Here is a 21,411-nt window from a genome sequence, read left to right as displayed (position 1 = left end):
TGCCTCTACTAATGCTAATGCTATTCCCAACCTCATGTTGTTTGGCATTTTACAAGGATGCAAAATGGGATGACCTGCGAGATTTCTTTTCTTCTTTTCCTTGGTCAGATTACTGTTTCAAAACTTCTGATGTAAACGTTTGCTCAGATCGTGTCAGTGAAATTATTCTTGCAGGAATGGAGTCCTTTATCTAAACCTTGGTTTTCCAATAAATGTGCTAAGGCTGTTTAAGAGAAGAATGTTGCATATCATAATTGGCTTGTTTCTAATTCTTCATCTTCATTTTCTGCCTACACCAAAGCTCACAACAATTGTAAAGCAGTAATTAATCAGTCTAAACTAGAGTTTAAACAGGCTAAGAGTAGAAAACTTGCATCTTGCCCTAATGGTAGCCGAGCATTCTGGTCTCTTGCCAAAACTATTGGCTGCAACTTTTGTCCATCTCTGCTCTCACCTCTGTCCAAACCAGATGGTTCTGTTGTCACTTCCGCCAAGGATAAAGCTGACCTGCTAACATCCCATTTTTCTTCCAACTCATGTATTAATGATCTTGGTAAAACATTTCCCACCATTCCCAACATGCTCCATTCAATGCCTCCTGTGGTCTTCTGTCAAAAGGATTTCTGAAGCATTTTGATGAATCTTGATGCTAAGAAAGCTCCAGGTCCCGATGGTATTTCTCCACTTGTTCTCAAAACCTGTGCTCCTCAACTTCTATTCTTTGCCGCCTTTTTTCACTTTCTTATTCCAAAGGTGTTTTTCCTTCTGCTTGGAAATTTGCTCATAACCAGGCAGTTCCTAGAAAGGGTGACAAATCCCTCCCATCCAATTATCGTCCCATTGCAGTTACTTCTACTCTTTCTAAAGTAATGAAAAAAATCAAGTAACTGCCAACTCTTAAACTACCTAGAAACCTTCCGTCTGATCAACGATCGCCAGTATGGATTCCGTCAGTGTCGAACCACTGGTGATATTCTGGCTTATGTTACCCATTTATGGATTAATTCAATGGAAAGGTTCGGTGAAACACAAGTAGTTGCTCTTGACATCTCAAAGGCTTTCGATCATGTTTGATATAAAGGTCTTCTAAACAAGCTTCCATCTTATGGTTTTCCAACTGTTTTTAGTAATTGGTTATCCAGTTTTCCCTCTGATCGCTCACTGAGAGTGATGGGAAATGACTCTCTGTCTTCTAACTTCTCACTAATGCCGGTGTCCCCCAAGGTTCAGTTCTTTCCACCACTCTTTTCCTCTTATATATTAATGACCTACTTCCATTGGCTGGAAATCCTATCCACAGTTTTGCCAATGATAGCACATTGCATTCCACTTTCCATTTTGAGAAACCTTGTCCTGCTCAATCAGCTTCTCGAAAATCTGCTACCAATTCCTTAAATGCCGATCTTCAGGTAATTTTCCAGTGGGGCAAAGGCAACTTAGTTGATTTCAACCCTTCTAAAACTCAGTCTTGTCTTATATCTCGCAAAAAGGACTCTTCTGCTCCTATGCTTATCTTTAGTGACTCTCCGATTTCTAGGCAAAATGATATATCTCTTTTGGGGATTACCCTGACTTCTAATCTCTCTTGGCACAAGCACATTACAAATATTGCTTCCTCTGCATCTAAAAAACTTGGTTTTCTCTTTCGCTCTCGGCGTTACTTTTCTTCCAAACAGCTGCTCACTCTGTATAAATCGCAAATCCGCCCTGCCATGGAATATTGTTCCTACATCTGGGGTGGTGCCCCTAAAACCTCTCTCTGGCTTCTTGATTGCATTCAGAAGAGGGCAGTTGGGCTAATTAATGATTCATGTCTAACAGAGTCTCTCCACTTGCTGTCTCATAGATGTACTGTTTCTGCTGCATGCCTCTTCTACAGATACTTCCATGTGCACTGTTCTTCTGAATTGGCTTCTATAATCCCGCTCTCTCTTTCGAAACAGTCCAAACATGTGCCGCCACGAGTCAACATCCATTTACTGTCCAACTTCAAACTCACAGAACCAACTTTTCATCTTCCTCATTTATTCATTCAACTACCGTTTTCTGGAACCACCTTCCTTCTTACGTATTTCCTGAAAATTACAGTCTACAGAAATTCAAGTCCAATGTTAACAAATATCTTCTTTCGTCTTTTCAACCTCCAACCCAAGCACGGCACTAAGTACTATAGGTTCTAATACCTCTCGTGTTTGGGGTTTACATAAAAAAAAAAAAAAAAAAAAACTGCAGGTACTTTGCTGCCATCCTTGTATCTTTTGGTGTTAATCAAAATTGCTTTGCATTTTAGATGACCGCAGAGTAATAAGGATGGCAGCAAAGGTCAAAATGTTTACTTGCAGTCATCCGAAATGCAATACACTTTGGTCATCCAAAGTACTTTGTATTTTGGATGACGGTATGCCTCTACCTTACCTAAGTTGAGGAGGTAGAGTGCCTTCACACATAAACTAACATACAACATTGAACAGCAAGAGGAACTTCATCTAGTAAATCACATAAAGCATTTCTTAATAAAAATCAGAACAGGGCTCTCTGGACTATCTTACAGCCAAAGGAAAAGGCCTAATTATGCGGTCGACAACAATTCCTGCCCGTACAGTAATACTAAATTGTTGCTGGTGCCTTGAGTGGATGATGGCATGCATATTTTCTCTGCCCAGTCATGAACATTATGAAAATCGATCACATTTCTTGTAAATGCCTAATTATAAAACAACATGGAGTGTAGAACAAGAGGATATCTGGCTGCAACAAAAGTGAGTACACTGCTATTAGAAACAAGTATAAAAAGCTTCTAGTGTGGGAAATCAATTTCAGTAAGGTCTGGAAGTTTTTGCTTTTCACAGTCAAAAACTTGATTTTAATTTTTTTGGGGGGATTAAATCAATGTTCCTTACATTTTACATAATGCTTTTTAACTCTATTAAGAAATTAAAAAAAGAAATTAGTGCGTTGGAGTGCACTGAATAAATTTATAGCATCTAATCTGAAAAAAGAACAACATTTCTGAATAATTACCCGTTTTTTAGAATTGTACTGTGCTCTGCTCATTTCCACCAGTATCAGGAATGGCAAAAATATATCTAAATAATATTTATTATCTATTGTCTCGAGTATTATTCTGTCTTCACCGAGATCCACCCTTATTTCATGCCTTGAAATCTAGAATAATTGAAAATACTGCATTACAGAAAATATATTTTGTGAATATAAAGAAGTGCAGAAAATTGACTTAACAAGTCAATGTTGATGTCATTATATTTAATTCTCATATGAATAGGATATAAAACATTATAACACCTAATAAAACTTAGAAATAATGTAAATAGCTCAAATCAAGTAATTCTTTATGGAATATTATGCAAAACACATATCAGGTAACGTTTACTTCAATGATTAGCAATTTATCACTAAGGGGTCAACTGGTATTCAACTTAATTTTCATATTAAGGAACCATCAGTAGGTAGGCAACCATAATGTATTAATGTGAGAAGCAGCCTAAAGATATAACTGTGGAAGGGAAGAGATTTTATTTTTTCATGAGAAATTATTTCCTCTCCCCACCAAACACCTAGTTATTAGAGACTTGTGTATGGTAGGCCTGTGACTGCCTGATTTACGTCCCATCATTCATACATCCTTTCCTCAAGTAAATAAGTTTTGCATACTTATGACCAAGCTTGTATACTCATAGTTAATTGGCAATGCTGAGCAATCAGGCACATGCTGAATTGTTCCAGATAGTCAATGGACACAGCAGGCAATGGAGTGCAGACTATGTTTGAAACGAACACGTTGCCTTTTGTGGAGCTTTAATTTTTTATTCATTTTTTCTTTTTGCAAATTTTGAAATTGTTTTCTCTTCAACAATATCTGAAAAGAGGAGGAGTAATACTCAAAATAATAGCTTGTACAAAAAGTCAAGGAATGCCATAACACAAGAAGTGAAACATGAAATATTAAATCAACACAATCAGAAATGCAAGTGAATCAAATTGCAGCCAAGTCAAATTGTTGCAAAGTCATTGAGGTCAGCATAATTCTGAAGGACAAACAATATTTAAAGGAAGTTAAGAACATTTACACTTGGTTCACTGCAGTCAACAGTGAAAAGAAAGAGAGAAGGTCTTATTCTGGAAATGGAAAAACTTTTGATTGCACTGATTAATCATTAGACACAAACCATTCACATGCCTCTAAATCAAACAATTTAAGTCAGGGCATTGTCCGTTTTTGAAACTCTTAAGCAAGGGAGTGAGACAGCAAATGGATGAAACATTTAATGTAAGCAAAGGATGGTTAGACTGCTTTTTGAAAAGAACTGGTTGGCATACCATTAGAGTTCAGAGGAGCTACAACACTCATGCACCAACACGAATGCTGTGAAAGATTTTCATGTCAAATTGGCTGAAATAATTGAAAAGGAAGGCTACTATTCAAAACGGGTGTTAAATGTTGACAAAGTGTGGACAGTTTGGAAGCAGATGCCATCCCAAAGCTACACTGCTAAAGAAGAAAAGTTGATGTTTGGTTTCACAGTTGCAGAGATTGACTGAATTTATTGTGGGATCAAATGCAGCAAGCAACTACAAATTAAAATGCCTATGTATTTATCATGCCAAGAATCCAAGAACAGTCAAGGGTTTATCCAAAACAGTCCTTCCAGTAATTTGAAAATGCAATGTAGAGCTTGGATGACTACAGCAATATTTGAAGACTGGTTCATTATTTTATTCCAGAGGTCGTGAACATTTTGCTGAAAATGATCTTCCTTTAAAGCACTGCTGCTCATGGACAATGCACCATGCCATCTTACAATGCTTAAACAACACCATCCTAACATCGAGATCATTTTTCTACCTCAAAATACAACTCCTCTCTTTAGCCGACAGCATTGTATCCTTCAAGGTATACTGCCTTTGACACATTTGAAAAACTGAATGAAGCAGCTGACAAGGAAAATAAGAAATTAGAGAAATTTAACATTAATGAGAAAATTAGAGGAATTTAACATTTTGGATGTTGTGAAATCATCAATGGTGCCTCAATTTGTTCATGATTTAGAAGACATTGAAAATCCTATAGAAATTTATAGTCTCAACCGAGACTATATATTTATTAAGACAAGAAGTTTCTCATTCAGCTACATCTACAGGAAGATGTGGCTGAATTGTTAAACACCCATGAAGCATTTGGACACATTGAATGAGCCCTGAAAATTTTAGATTTTCAACAGAGATGCTTCTATCTGCTACTCTGCCAAACTCAGCATCTATTATTTGTCAAGCCCTAAAAACTTAAATAAATAAAGGTTTTAAAAGAACAGACCTAGAAAGGATAAATAACAGAGTTAAATAAGGTAAAAAGTATTTTTTTTGTATTTTCATGGTTTGTTTCTTAAATTTTTCTTTTAGCATAATAAGTGTTTTTAAACATGCTTTTTTTGGGTTTAATTTTCCTTTCATGTATTTTAATAATGAAAATTTGCATTTTAGTAAAAGCACTTTTCACATTGTAAAACATTGTGATGGCTGGTGTTGCGAGAGGCAAACATGATAAGCACGTTTACTGGTTGACTATCTGCCAGTGGAGATAAATGTCACCAGCGGCAGCTGAATTTTACTATTTGAAATATACTTCCAGGAACGGAACTTCCATAAATAACATTATATACACTTAGTCCATAGTATTTTGGGGTCTGACTTACGACTATTGTTCAGGAACCAATTTGGTCGTAAGAACAAGTCATAATTATCAGATTGCTAGTTAAATTGTGATCAGCAACTAATATTTTCCTATGTTCAAACACTGCTTTTGCATAATTTTTAAGCACCTGAAAGTTGATTGTATTTTCTAAAAATTTGGTTTCCTGTTATTTGGAAAAGTTGATTTATAAAATTATCAATTAAATTTTACAAGAATATAATACTTCTTCAAGAGGAGAATATAATACAGTCTTCTAAATTACCAACAAAGACACAAATCAGAGGGTAACAAATTAAAATAAGCTGTTTTAAAGAACCTATATCCTGTTAAATTATAATTCATGTATAAACTGGGCATGAACCATTTTATAGTGTTGTTATTTATAATTATAATAAAGGGAGAAATTTCATGGTAATTGCACCTTTAGCAGAAGTGCCATGTTTCCTACCATTTTGCTTTCAGAATCTCAAGACATCTTAGTTTTTCCTTTTTAGGAAAGGTATTAATATCAATATTTATTTCATCAGAATTAATTGTTAGATCTTTTTTAATGTAATAAGACAAGCCAGAGTATACAAGTTGCAAGCCTAGGGGGTTAAAAAGCCAGATAATACCTGGAGGCAGGAGTCAAGACAGTTCAACATGACCTCAAGAGAACTAAAAGGAAACTGCAATGGATGGAGTTTAATTTAGACTGAACTGTAAGGGGCCTGGCATGGAAAAACCATGCTAAAACAGAATAAGTTACTATAGGAATTACAACTACAACTGCTTTGTAATTCCTATAGTACGAGTGATGTGAATGATTTAGAAAAACAAATTAACTTTTTCTACTAGGTGTGATAGGTGAGAAGGTTAGTCTGTTGTCAACAGTATTTAAGCATTAGTAAAGGCATGTGTACAAGAAAGCAAGCTTATATACAGCATCAGCCAAAAAAATACAAAAAAAAATCTAATTTTACAAAACCACTCGCCCCAAATGTATGTCTAGTTCTGCCTTGAATCTATTTAAGCTATAAACTTCTACAACGACAGATGAAAGTTTGTTCCAGCAATCAACCACGCGTTGGCTAAAGGCAAACTTCCGCACATATATCCTACAACTGTCTTTCCACAATTTGAATTTTTGCCTTCTAAAGTGATTATTCTCAGCAAGAGGAAGAATCCCATCAGCATTGGACATGCTCAAACCATTCATGGCTTTATACACCTCAATCAGATCACCTCGCAGATGCCTAAGTCTTCGATTTTGTAATTTGCAAAATTTAAAGCTTTTCTTCCATTCACTAATCTTTTTGCTCTTCTCTGCAGTTGCTCCAGCAGCTCTACATCCTTCCTAAAATGAGACCTCCAGACCTGTATACAATACTCAAGGTGTGGCCTGACCATTGCCTTATACAAGGGGATAATCACCTACTTATCAATGCTAGAAAAAATCCTGTATATAATTGACAAGACACCATGAGCTACTCTTGCAGACCATCTGCACTGCTCAGAAAACTTCATATCTGCCAGAACAATTACCCCCAGGTCCTTTTCATTCTCTACCATTGTCAGTGTAGTATGACACAGATGATAAGTTACTCTGGGGTTACTGCTTCCCACATGCAGTACTTTACATTTGTCATGTTAAACTTCGGTTGCCACCTCTCAGCCCATCTGCTCAACTTTTCTAGATCCTGTTGCAGCAGTGTACTGTCATTATTGTCATTAACAACCTTGCCAACCTTTGTATTGTCTGCAAACATTAAGTCTGATATACCATCATCAATATCATTTATAAATACAGAAAACAACAATGGACCCAACACTGAACCCTGAGGGACTCCACTAATAACATTAGTCCACCAAGAGCGGTGTCCACTGATTACCACTCTCTGTCTTCTCCCACTCAACCATCCCTTTATCCATAGCAGCAATTTGCCTCCAATGCCACACTGATCCAATTTCTGCAGCAGTCTTCCATGTGCAACAGTATCAAAAGCCTTTCTAAGATCCAAATATATGATATCAAAGTTATTCATGGCACCCAGTTCCTTTGTGACCACATCATAATAGTCAATCAAATTGGTCAGAGAAGAATTCCCCTTAACAAAACCATGTTGTGTCCTAGCTATAACTGAAGTCTTGTCTATATGATCCTGTAGTGCTTCTTTAACCAGTGCCTCCATTAATTTCCCTGGAACAGAAGTTAAATTCACTAAAGCCTTGCTAGTGTACAAGTGACCAAACCACAAATTCCAGTCAATATCTGGGAAACTAAAACAACCCGTTATAAGACTCTGATTTACTGGCCCATTCTATTTCCCTGTACAGTTGTTTATTATACTCATCAGAATCATTAGGCCGATAACACACTCCTACTCTCAATTTTGATTTCCCAGTGCTTATGTCACACCTAACTAACTCGGCATTACACTGTCCAGCCATGTTGTCCGACTGTACTTCCTTGGATTAGCATTAGTAGAGTCATGCAATGCAAGAGAGCAAGCTTATGCAGCAAAAAAAAAAAAAAACCCTTCCGTTTCACTCCTCCATTTGTTCCAAATACCTGTCCAGCTCAGCCTTAAATTTATTTAGGCTATCAACTTCCACTACAAAAGATGAAAGTCTGTTCCATCAATCAACTATCTGCTGGCTAAAGGCAAATTTCTGAAAATCTATTCTACAACTGTCTTTCCTCAATTTGAGTCTGTGCCCCCTCAGGTTATTAATCTGAGCAAGAGGAAGAATCCCATAAACATTCAGCTTGCTCAACCCATTCAAGGCTTTATACACCTCAATCAGATCATCTCACAGGTACCTACTCTCCAGGCTTTGCAATTTGCAGAACTTAAGCCTTTCTTGGTAACAGCATCCCTTTGTTCCCCTCACCAATCTTGTTCCCCTTCTTTGTACTCGTTCTAGCAACTCTACATCCTTCATTAAATGAGGCCTACATACCTGTACACAATACTCTATGTGTGGCCTGACCATTGTCTTGTATAATGGGATAATCACTTCCCTGTCCATGCTAGCAAAATTCCTATATATCATTGACAAGACTCCATGACCTGCCAGGGCAGCCCTCTGCACTGCTCAGTGAACTTCACATTTGACTGCACAATTACCCCCAGGTCTTTTTCAGTTTCCCCTGGGCGTAGTACCACCCAGTTTGTACGTTTCTTTTCGGTTATTGCTACTCATATGCAGTACTTTGCATTAGTCAATTTTAAACTTCAGTTGACTTCTCAGCCCAATTGCCCAACTTATCTGGATTCAGTTGGAGTAGCATACTGTCTTTGCTGTCGTTAACACCCCTGCCAATCTTTGTATCATCTGCAAACTTGGACATTAAACCTGATATATCGTCATCAATATCACTGTTAAATATTCAAAACAACAATGGGCCCAACACTGAACCCTGGGGAATTCCAATAACAACATTTGTCCACGAAGAGCAGTGTCCATTGATTACCACTCTCTATCATCGCCTACTCAACCATCCCTTTATCCAATGTTGCAACTTACCCTTAATGCCATACTCTCCAATTTGTACAGCAGTTTTCTATGTGCAACAGTATCAAAAGCTTTCCTGAAATCCAAGTATATGATATTATCATATACTTGGATTTCAGGTAGAGCTGCTGGAACGAGCACCAGTAGAGCTGCTGGAACGAGTACAGAGAAGGGCAACAAGATTAGTGAATGGAACAAAGGGGTGCTCTTACGAAGAAAGGCTTAAGTTTTGCAAATTACAGTGTCTGGAGACTAGGCACCAGCGAGGTGATCTGATAGAGGTGTATAAAGCCTTGAATGGTTTAAGCATGCTCAATGCTGATGGGATTCTTCCTCTAGCTCAGAATAATCACCTGAGAGGGCATAAATTCAAATTGAGGAAAGACAGATGTAGGATAGACGTGCGGAAATTTGCCTTTAGCCAGCGGGGTGGTTGGTTGGTGGAACAGACTTCCATCCCTTGTGGTGGAGGTTGATAGCCTAAATAAGTTTAAGGCTCAGCTGGACAGGTATTTTGAACGAACAGAGGGGTGAAGTGGAAGTGGTTTTTTTTTTTTTTTTTTTTTTTTGGCTGATGCTGCATAAGCTTGCTTTCTTGCATCAAATGCCTCTACTAATGCTAATGCTAATGCTAATAATCAAGTGATATAAAACCCGTAATCAAGTGATATAAAACTCACATAATTCCTAAGAGTTTCATTCCGAGAAAACCCCTTCCATGAAAAATAGCTGATAAAAACAATGTATCATAATTGGGTTGGAAATTATTTTATAAAAGATGTGTTTTGATGGAAAAAATTTATTCAGCACTAATACCAGTCCCCAATGTGTATGGGGTAATACTCTACCAAAAACAACCAAGAAAAAAAAATTTAAGAAATTACATAAAAAATATCTTAATATTTTCAAAATTTATTTAAGATCGAGATCCTCCAAATCCAAAAGCCCCCTGCTCCTTCAAAAGGATTACGACATTACAGCTCTTTAAGAAGCTCTTTCAGAATGAGTAGAAGCCTGAAAAACAAGATGCATGGTATTTCAGAGACTGCTGGGAGCCATTGCGGTACAAATAAACACATGGGTTGTGTTAGGGTAGCTAAGAATAGAAACAGGTGCAGGTATACTTGCGTGTACACCAATGCTAGGAGTTTAGTAAATAAATTTGATGAATTTGAGGTATTGCTCAAAACATCAAAGGCAGATATTGTTGGGATATCAGAGACGTGGTGTCACACAGATATAAGGGATGCAGAACTGCAATTTGGGGAGTACAACGTCTACAGAAAGGATAGACAGGATAGGAAGGGGGGAGGGGTTATGCTATTAGTTAAGAAACACATAAAAACCAAGGAAGTGAAGCCAGTCGACATCGCTGGACAGTGCAGTGTTGAGTCAGTTTGGTGTGACATAAGCATTGGGAGATCAAAATTGAGAGTAGGAGTGTGCTATAGGCCTAATGACTCTGATGAGTATAATAAGGAACTGTACAGGGAAATAAAGTGGGCCAGTAAATCAGGGTGTCTTATAATGGGAGATTTTAATTTCCCACATATATTGACTGGAATTTGGGGGCTGGTTACTCACACACTAGCAGGGCTTTTGTGGATTTATTGGATGATTGTTTTCTACATCAGCATGTTCAGGAAGCAACTAGAGGGAGTAATACTCTTGATTTGATTATCAGCAGTGATTCTTCATGCATTAAGAATCTGCAGATAAATGAACCACTACAGTGATCACAGTGTGCTGAAGTGGGATTTACTGAAAGAGGTAACTACCATTAGGGGTAAAGGGAAGGGTTATTGCTTCCGTAAAGGCGACTACGATGGACTGAGACAGTATTTAAATTCTATACAGTGGGACCAACTGATGATGTTACCAACAGCAAATTCAAAATGGGAAGCATTCAAAGAACATATCTTGGAAGCTACTAGGCTTTACATACCAACTAAGAAATATTGTTCAAGGTTTAGGCCAAAATGGATGTCAGATGAACTGATGAGGCATATGGCAGAGAAGAAAAATGCATGGGATACTTACAAATTAACACATGACACAGAAGCCTATGATAGATACAAGTTGATATGCAACCAAGTTACAAAGGAGGTTAGGAAGGCGAAGGCGGATTACGAGAAATCCTTGGCAAGGGATGCAAAGAAAAACAGCAAAGAGTTCTTTACTTATGTAAACTCTAGAAGGAAGGGGATGAATCAGATTGGTCCACTTGATATTGATGGGTCAACTGTTGATGATCCTGCTCAGGTAGCTAACAAACTAAATGAATATTTTGCATCGACATTCACACATGAGGAGTTATTCAGCAAGGGGAATGCCAGAGGTGTATTCAACTCTAGCAGTAAGCTAGAGAATCTTGAAATAACTGGGAGTAAAGTGGAGGAGAAACTGTTGAAGATAAACACAAGAAAGGCACCCGGGGTGGATGGGATCTATCCAGTTATATTAAAGGAGGCAGCAAAGGAAGTCAGCAAACCCTTAGCCATAATTATGAGAGCTTCCTTGGACTCAGGGGAGGTACCCATAGACTGGAAATGTGCAAATGTGACCCCAATTCACAAAGGAGGATCAAAGGCTGACAGAAGTAACTATAGACCTGTGAGCTTAACTTCTGTTCCAGGAAAATTAATGGAGGCACTGGTTAAAGAAGCACTGCAGGATCATTTAGACAAGACTTCAGTTATAGCTCAGACACAGCATGGTTTTGTTAAGGGGAAGTCTTGCCTGACCAACTTGATTGGATACTATGATGCAGTCACAAAAGAACTGGATGCAGGGAATAACTTTGATATTATATACTTGGATCTTAGAAAGGCTTTTGATACTGTTGCACATGGAAGACTGCTACACAAATTGGAGCAGTGTGACATTGGAGGCAAATTGCTGCTATGGATAAAGGGGTGGTTGAGTGAGAGAAGACAGAGAGTGCTAATCAATGGACACTGCTCATCATGGACTAATGTTATTAGTGGAGTCCCTCAGGGCTCAGTGTTGGGTCCATTATTGTTTTCTGTATTTATAAATGATATTGATGATGGTATATCAAGCTTAATGTCCAAGTTTGCAGATGATACAAAGGTTGGCAGGGTTGTCAAGGACACTACTGACACTACACTGCTGCAACAGGATCTGGAAAGGTTGAGCAGATGGGCTGAGAGGTGGCAAATGAAGTTTAACATTGACAAATGTAAAGTACTACACATGGGAAACAGCAACCCCAGGGCAACGTATCAACTCTGTGGTACTACACTGACAGTGGTAGAGAATGAAAGGGACTTGGGGGTGATTGTGCAGGCAGATATGAAGTTCTCTGAGCAGTGCAGACAGGCTGCAAGAGTAGCTCATGGAGTATTGTCAATGATATACAGGAATTTTTCCAGCAGGGATAAGGAGGTGATTATTCCATTGTATAAGGCAATGGTCAGGCCACACCTAGAGTACTGTATACAGGTCTGGAGGCCTCATTTCAAGAAGGATGTAGAGCTGCTGGAACGAGTACAGAGAAGGGCAACAAGATTAGTGAATGGAACAAAGGGGTGCTCTTACGAGGAAAGGCTTAAGTTTTGCAAATTACAGTGTCTGGAGACTAGGCACCAGCGAGGTGATCTGATAGAGGTGTATAAAGCCTTGAATGGTTTAAGCATGCTCAATGCTGATGGGATTCTTCCTCTAGCTCAGAAAAATCACCTGAGAGGGCATAAATTCAAATTGAGGAAAGACAGATGTAGGATAGACGTGCGGAAATTTGCCTTTAGCCAGCGGGTGGTCGGTTGGTGGAACAGACTGCCATCCCTTGTGGTGGAGGTTGATAGCCTAAATAAGTTTAAGGCTCAGCTGGACAGGTATTTTGAACGAACAGAGGGGTGAAGTGGAAGTGGTTTTTTTTTTTTTTTTTTTTGGCTGATGCTGCATAAGCTTGCTTTCTTGCATCAAATGCCTCTACTAATGCTAATGCTAATGCTAATATTAAAATTATTTTTGGCATTTAGTTCCTTTGTGACCATATCATAGTATCCAATCAAATTGATCAGACAAGACCTGCCTTTAACAAACCCATGCTGTGTCTTAACTATTACTGAAGACTTGTCTAGATTCAGTTGGAATCTAGACAAGTCTGCAGTTTTGTATGCAATAAAGAGTTCTTCTTCTTCTTCTAGATAATCCTGTAATGCTTCTTTAACCAGTGATTCCACTATTTTCCCCAGAACACGTTAAACTAGCACGTCTATAGTTACCTGTGTCACCTTTTGAATCCCCTTTGTGAATTGGTGATACATTTCCACACCTCCAGTCCATGGGGACCTCCCCTGAGTCCAAGGAAGCTCTCATATTTATGGCTAAGGGTTTTTGCTTACTTCCTTTTCTGCCTCCTTTAATATAACTGGATAGATCTGTCCACCCTAGGTGCCTTTTTTATGTTTAACTTCAACAATTTATCCTCCAATTTGCTCTCAGTTATTACAAAATCACTTAGCTCCCTGTTAGAATTTGATAAACTTCTGGCACTCCCCCCATTGAATAACTCCTCCTGAGTGAATGTTAATGCAAAATACTCATTCATTTTATGAGCTTCCTGAGCATGATCATCAATAGTCAACCCATCTATGTCAAATGGTCCAATGTGATTCATCCCTTTCCTTCTAGAGTTTACATAAGTAAAGAACTCTTTGATATTTTTCTTTGCATCCTTTGCCAAGAATTTCTCGTAATCTGCCTTCGCCTACCTAACCTCCTTTGTGACTTGATTACAGACTTATTTACATCTGCCATAGGCTTCTGTGTCACCTGATACTTTATATGCATCCCATACATTTTCTTCTCTGCCACGAGCCTCATCAATTCATCTGACATGAAGCCTTCAAGTCCCTGAAGGCTTCCCATTTAGAATTCAACGTCGGTAACATCCCACTGTACAGAATTTAAAAACCGTCTGAAATCCCTGTAGTTTAGGAAAGTAAAAGCCCTTCCCTTTAGCCTTGATTGGTAGTTACATCAGTAATTCCCACATCAGTATATTGTGATCACTGTCACCCAGTGATTCCTTTATCTGCAAATTCTCTATGCATGAATGAATAATCACTGCTGATAATCAGATCAAGAGTATTACTCCCTCAGGTTGCCTCTCAAACATGTTGCTGTAGAAAACAGTCTTCCAAAAAATCCACAAAAATCTTGCCGGTGTGCGAGTGACCCACCACAAGTTCCAGTCAATATCTGGAAAGTTAAAATCCCACATTATAAGACATTCTGATTTACTGGCCCAGTTGATTTCTCTGCACAATTGCTCATTATATTAATCAGATTCATTAGGCTTATAACCAGTGCTCTTTTTGTAGAAAAACAGAGTACCCTAAAAGTTTTTTTTTTTTTTCCTATATTGTTACTTTCATAGTAATGTTTTTGGAATAAGAACAACAAATTTAGTATATTAACACAGTTTATTAAGCATAAATTTATTATTCAAGTATATAAAAAAAAATAAGTAAATAAATCGATCAATTACTGAGTGCCGGGCACTCAGGATGAAGGGTCCCTAGTCACGAATGGTTGTTAGTGTAGTATCTCAAATAAAGAGCTTTACGGTAACTGAAAAAAGTACCCCGGCTTGGCCCAAAACTGAGGAACTAACGAAAACGTCGTCTATTTGAGACTTTGCAGTTGTTGTGAATGACAAGGGTGGGAGAAGCGACTCTGACTCCTTCCTGGGGAAGCGATTAAAGTCTTGGGGGAGAAGCTACTGGCAGGTGAGGGCTGTGCAAGACTCCGTGCAGGCACTTCCCCCACCACTGCCGCCTCAACACTGGCTCTCTGAGTACCTCCTTGCTGGGACAACTCCAGCTTTGAAAATTGTTAAAAAATACTTCTCGTCACAAAATTTATAAATGACCTTTATAGAATTATTAACTAACTATTTAGCAACCTTTTTGTCACCAAAAGGAGAGTTCCATAATACAAAGAAGCACGCTATCGAAGTGCAATAAATTTTTTTTTTTTTTTAATTTTAACATAAAGTAAATAATATATTTCAATCGGAATAGTTTTCCCTTGATAAACATTGAACAACGCATAGCTAAAGTGATTTTTAAATTTTTAGCTCCATTAGCGACGGAAATAGAGGTGGAGGGGACATGAAAATTACTCATATTTTCCTGTCTGGCGCTGCCATTTTAAATTTAAAAAATATTTTAAAATTATATTTTAAACCTACTCGTTGAAATCTTTCCAACAGTGCATAATAAGCTATAGGTTGCCGACAACATTTTGTTCCCCCCACATTTTATCCTCCCACTTCTCAGACAAATTTTTTTCAACAGCTATCAATATGGCGTTACGTTGGCCCACATGATATACAAATCCATGCAAAATTTCAAGTCAATAGGTTGAGTGGTTCCAGAGATACAATGCTGTGACAGACGGATGGACAGACAGACAACCGAGTGACATTATAAGGGTCCTTCGTTAGACTACGGCCCCTAATAAGTAAAAATAAATAACATTAGTAAAAATAATTTCATAATAAAGTTTTTGTAGAATATTCCAAACTTTTATTAAGTTCTCATCCGACACCCTATGCTGACTTCTTTTCTTCCTCTTCGTGTGTCTCTTGCTGACGTTTCCGGAGCAGCCACAAATTGACATATTTTGCTGGATCGAAGCGGGTGAACGGTGGGGTTCCAATTTTAAGAAACAGTAGTGAAGAAACTATTTTTGCCATCAACGAAGCTCTGGTTGGGCTGACAATCAGATTCATTCGTGAGAATCCTCGTTCATTTTCACTCGATGAAATTGATATCCTACTCAGATCCATCAAATGCTTCAATTCTTCCGAAACCACCTTTAAATTATGTATTCCCAAAATCCACGAATTATATCTCTTTCATTTAACTGTAACCTAATTGACAATTTTCTAACTTCATTTTCACCAAATGCCACCATTTCACATTTAGAAGGTTTAATACCTTCGTTGAAGATATTCGTTGAAGATATCTTCGAAGAAAAGAAAAAATTTGAATTTTTTCTTTTCTTCTTTTCTTTTTTTTTTTTTTTTGAAACTGTCCAAAATATCGGTGTCATTCGGATATTCAGATACTGTGACCATGTAAACAGAGATAGGGAAAATTTACGAAAATGTGGATAACGCACTTTCGCAAAACAACAGATAATTATTTATTGGGGTAAAAGAAAATCACTCCCTCCTAATTCTCGAACGGGATGCTTACAGTTGATTCATAGCAGTGTCCAACCTACGGCCCGCATTATTTATTTAACATTATTTTAGGTTAATTAAAAATAATTAACCTAATGTTAATTATCAAAAAAATTTTCTCATTAAATGTTTTGTTCAGTAAATGTAATGTGTATTTGTACTGAATAAAATTTTCGAATATTTTCAATTTTACATGCAACAAAATATGAAAAAAAAAAGAACACACTAAAGAAATCTAACTTCGAATTTTTTTTTAATATGGCCCCTGTACAGGAAAAATTTGGATACCACTGCAGTAGAAGGTGGACCAGAGCCCATTGGGAATACTCCTTGATCTCAATGCTGACCAGTGCGACTTCTCCGTATGTTGGACAGGTGGTCGGATAGGTTTTACCAGGTACCACTAAGTTGTATGGTAATCCCTAAGAATGGTAATCTTTTTAGCCCTCTTAATTCGCGCAGCAGCACTAATTGCCTAAACTGCCTGAAGGCCAGAAATGTGAACAGTGCATACCCAGTATATTCTCTCCTATTCTGTTCGCTATATGAAAATTTTCTCGCTCAACGGAAAATATTTTAAATGTAACTTCCAAGGGGAATTCAAAAAATTCGCTATAAAAGGACTTTGTTAAACAGAAGTCCGACTGAGTAATTTAGAATTATAAAAATGGTTATACAGTTTTATATTGAAAATATCTTAACAATAGCCAGTGAAAAATGCAAATTTAGTTAAATAATTTTAAGCTTATTTGAATAGCAAATTTACGGAATATTACAAATTTTGAAGTGCATTACATCTAAATGTCACACGTCACTGTTAATAAAGGTGCTGGTACGCCGTACCATTGCGTACAGTCCCAAAGAAAGCACTGCTTATAACACACACCTACTCTCATTTTTCCTTTCCCAGTGCTTATGTCACACCAAACAGACTCAACATTGCATTGCCCACCAACATCAACTGGATGCACTTCCTTAGATTTTATGTGTTTCTTAACTTTTGTGTCTTAACTAATAACATAACCACTCCTCCCTTCCTATCCTGTCTATCCTTTCTGTACACATTGTACTCCCCAAATTCCAATTCTGCATTCCTTATATCTATGTGACACCACATGCCTGATATCCCAACAATATCTGCCTTTGATGTTTTGACCAACACCTGATCAAATTCATCAATTTTATTTACCAAACTCCTAGCATTGGTGTACATGCAAGTATACATGCACCTGTTCCTATTCTTATCTACCCTAATTTAGAGAAGTAACAAAGGGAAGAGAGTCCATTAATTTTAACAAGTGTCAGATGAGTCTGAGACAAAGTTCCTTTAAAGAGTATCATTTGGGTTTTAGAAGCACAGATGGTTAGTTTATTTTTAACTCACACGCTATAAATTTCTTTTAAGATGTTATTATCTGTTAGTTTTAATTGCTGTCTGTTCTAGTTACTATAAAAAAGCAAAACCATTATACCATCCACGTAAACTAGAGCAGAATAGTTTGAAAAATCCTTGAGTAATTATTTATTTAATATAAAGATTCCAGATCAAGCACCAAGTATAGACCCTTCAAGACATCCACAGAAAAACCTGTCAATGTCCTGAATTGGATGTAATAGTTATAAAACACACATCAGCAATCTTACCCCAGGGGCTCACATCTGGTGAGTATGGGGTTGGCACATCCAGTGTCCTGAGCTGGATATCATCATTCTTCTTTATCTTGGTGATTCCTTTCTACTACTACTCTCTCTCTCTCTCTCTCAGGGTAACTCAAGGAATTTTTTTTTTTTTTTTGCTGGTGCAGCATAAGCCTCAGGCTTCCTTGCACCACATGGCTAATAATAATAAAGTATGCATTACTGAGGAGGTGTAGGAAAAAAAAGCCTTAAACAGTTTTTGATGGGCTAATATGCAATAAGGTGGCCAACCAGAAGCCTATCAGAGAGAGAGAGAGAGAGAGAGAGAGAGAGAGAGAGAGAGAGATGGCTAGAAAGTGGATTTTACTAGGTTTTCTTCCTAGTAAAAGTTTTAACCAAACTGGTTTATCCACTATGATTACGCAAAAGCATTAAAAGATTTTGGTATCCTAAGATGTAGAAGTCGAAATTTATTTGATTTCAAAACTTCAAAATAAAAAACCTAGGGTTATATCTCATTTCAGATATGGTTAGGATGGTAAAGAATGAGTAAGAAAAATCACTAAGAGAACAAAGAATAGGGACAAGGAGTTTCCCGGTATGTGAATACAAGAAAGAAAAGAAATCAGATTGCATTCTTGCATAATGGGTGTGGAAAAGTCTTAAATAACCCAGCTAATATTGCTGTGAACTAAACAGCTACTTTGCATCAATCTTTACAGATGAAAGACCCTTCATAATGAGAAAAGCAGTATTAGTGAGGCTGAGCAGTATGTAATCAGTGACACTAAAATTACAGATAACTGTAAAATAAAAAACTTCCAAGTCTAAAGGCAAGTAAGATTCCTGGTGAAGTTAGTATATTGTAATGCAAGGAAGCCACTGGCTTTTTCTGAAGTAGCCAAAAAAAAAAAAAAAAAAAAAAAAAACAAATAAGTAAATAAAAATAAAAAAATAATAAATATATAAAATGTATAAAACAAAAAGAAAATAACCTATGTGTTTCCTGCACCTCTCATCACGTGGGCTATCAGCCGACCGGGCTAGCCGAGTGGGTAAAGTACCTGCCCGGCAACCCAAAGGTCGCGGGTTCGATTCCCGCCTCGGGCTTGGATCAAAGTACTGCAAAAACCTTGGGAGGTGCAATATGGCCACAGAAGCCGATGCGCCAACAACTATCAAATCAAAAAAAAAAAAAAAAAAAAACGTGGGCTACCCATCTTCTGACACTTTCAAGAGGCTTGATGTCTTTGTGTTTTTTTTTTTTTTTTCTTTTAGGTTTTTCCATGATCTGAAAGTATTCCAGGTGTGGCCCTAAAATATCAACTTATACTGTGGGATTATGATCAAGTGTTGATAGCTTATAGTGAGTAATTTTCAAGGATGCAAAAAGAAATGCATTAAGTTATTAAGGTTAATCACGAGGACAGACAACACTGCACTCGGAAGAGATTCCTCTAAGATTGGAGAGGTACCAATGTAGCACCAATACATAAAGGCGGTTATAAGTGTGAAGTGAATAAATATACTTCACACTTAAAACTACTTTACCACTGAAGTCAGACTGCTCAGTTAGACCAGTATGACAAATCACAGAAGCAATGTTGCAGAATGTAAAACAGAAATACACAACATGGTTTTGTGAAGGGAAAATCATGTTTAATGAAAATGGTTAGCTATTTTGACGTAGTTACCCATGAGCTGAAGGTAAGAAATTTTGATAATGTTTATTTGGATTTTATCCTAGCACTATACATAGTCCCTCATGAGGAACTATGTACAGTTACTGGATCCTCTCCCCCCTTTGCCTGGTGGTAACCCCGCTGCCACCTGTCAACTCCCACAACCTGGGGCAGAATGGGCATTATACCCCGGAGGACCCTCTTCTGTCCTCCCCCATTTAACACTAGGCAGGTGCCTTTACTACTGCCCCACCCCTCTCACTTCCTGCCTTCCCACTATCACCATCAACTTTTTTTTTTTTTTGTTTTTACTGGGCTCTCCCCGTCTGTAGCTTGGCTACCACACAGGGTGCACCCCGCCAATGCTTTCATACTCCCTACTGCCTGGCCTGCCTCCTTGTGGTGCTGGATGATAAACGAGGTTTTAGTGTGAAAACACAGGCCCCCTAAGCTACAAGGCCAGATGAACAACACAACCCCACACTAATACTATACAAACACTCACTAACCTATATAAATCTGGCCTTTATAGAGTTTTGTATTCATCACAATCCCTGGTATCGCATTACAATTAACACTATACACTAGTCCCTTGTGAGGTTACTGTACAAGTTTGAACATGTTGGGATCATTGGTAAGATTCTAAGGCGGATCATAGGGTGGCTGCAGAGCAGGAGGCAGAGGATTGTGATTAATGGTTATTCTTCAAATTGGGCTAAAGTCAGAAGTGGGATCCCCCAATGGATCAGTTCTGTGACCATTATTGTTTAATTTTCATAAATGACAATGAAAGAGGGATAGAGGGTGAGGTGGCCAAAACCACAGATATTGTGAAGATTGTGAAAGTGGTTAATGGTCAGTGCCAAGCAACACTGACTATTAACTTCGGGATGATTTTGATATGTCTCAAGGATGGTCAGAAAGGTGACAATAGGGCTCCAGAAATACAACTTAAAATCGACTACCACAAAAAAAAAAAGTTACTCAACTGATAGTATGGGTCAAATTTATATAAATATTTTTATAGGAAACATATAAAGAAATGTTTCTTTATATGTTATTAAAGAAACATTCTTTAATTCTTATTACACCTTACACATAATTATACAGAAATATCTTTTCCTTTACATGTTCAAAATCTTTGTGAACTAATGTTGTTAGTCCATGGTTTGGTGCAGGGCCTATTTTTGTTTTTGTATTATTAATGATATTGATGAGGATATATCAGGCTTAATGTCAGAGTTTCCAGATAACAAAAAAAGATTGGCAAGGTAGTTAATGACAGTAAGGTATGCTCCTGCAACAAGATCTAGAAAAATTAGCAGGTGGGCTGAAAAATGGCAATTGAAAAATAACATTGACAAATGAAAGGTACTGCATATGGGCAGTGGTAATCCCAGAATAATGTATCAGCTGCATGGTACTACTCTCAGGGTATGAAAAATGAATATGATGTGGGGGTAAATGTGTAGTCTGATATGAAATTCTCTGAGCAAAGCAGACAGGCTGCCAAGAGAGCTCACAGGGTTTTGTCAATGATATTCAGGAATTTTGCTAGCAGAGATAAGGAGGCGATTATCCCAATGTATAAGGCAATGGTCAGTCACATCTTGAGTACTGCATACAGTTCTGGAGGTCTCATTTTAGGAAGGATACAGAGA

The 21,411-nt window shown here is 37.7% G+C and overlaps 1 protein-coding gene across 2 annotated transcripts in view; it reads right to left on the bottom strand.

The window, feature by feature from the left end:
* LOC150083784 (PIH1 domain-containing protein 1-like) overlaps nt 1-21,411 on the bottom strand; it is a 187,708-nt gene that overhangs the window by 18,275 nt on the left and 148,022 nt on the right. For both annotated transcript variants that reach the window (XM_090374877.1, XM_090374878.1), the window contains exon 7: nt 3,022-3,165. In XM_090374877.1, the coding sequence (XP_090231003.1) occupies nt 3,022-3,165 (144 nt within the window). The remainder of the gene's footprint in view (nt 1-3,021; nt 3,166-21,411) is intronic.

Source organism: Mastigoproctus giganteus, chromosome 6 (genome assembly GCF_048544385.1).
Source record: "Mastigoproctus giganteus isolate SK-2022 chromosome 6, ASM4854438v1, whole genome shotgun sequence".
In the NCBI taxonomy this organism is placed as follows: Eukaryota; Metazoa; Arthropoda; class Arachnida; order Uropygi; family Thelyphonidae; genus Mastigoproctus; species Mastigoproctus giganteus.
Note: the sequence above shows the minus strand (reverse complement) of the source record. Positions and strands in the feature narration are given on the sequence as shown.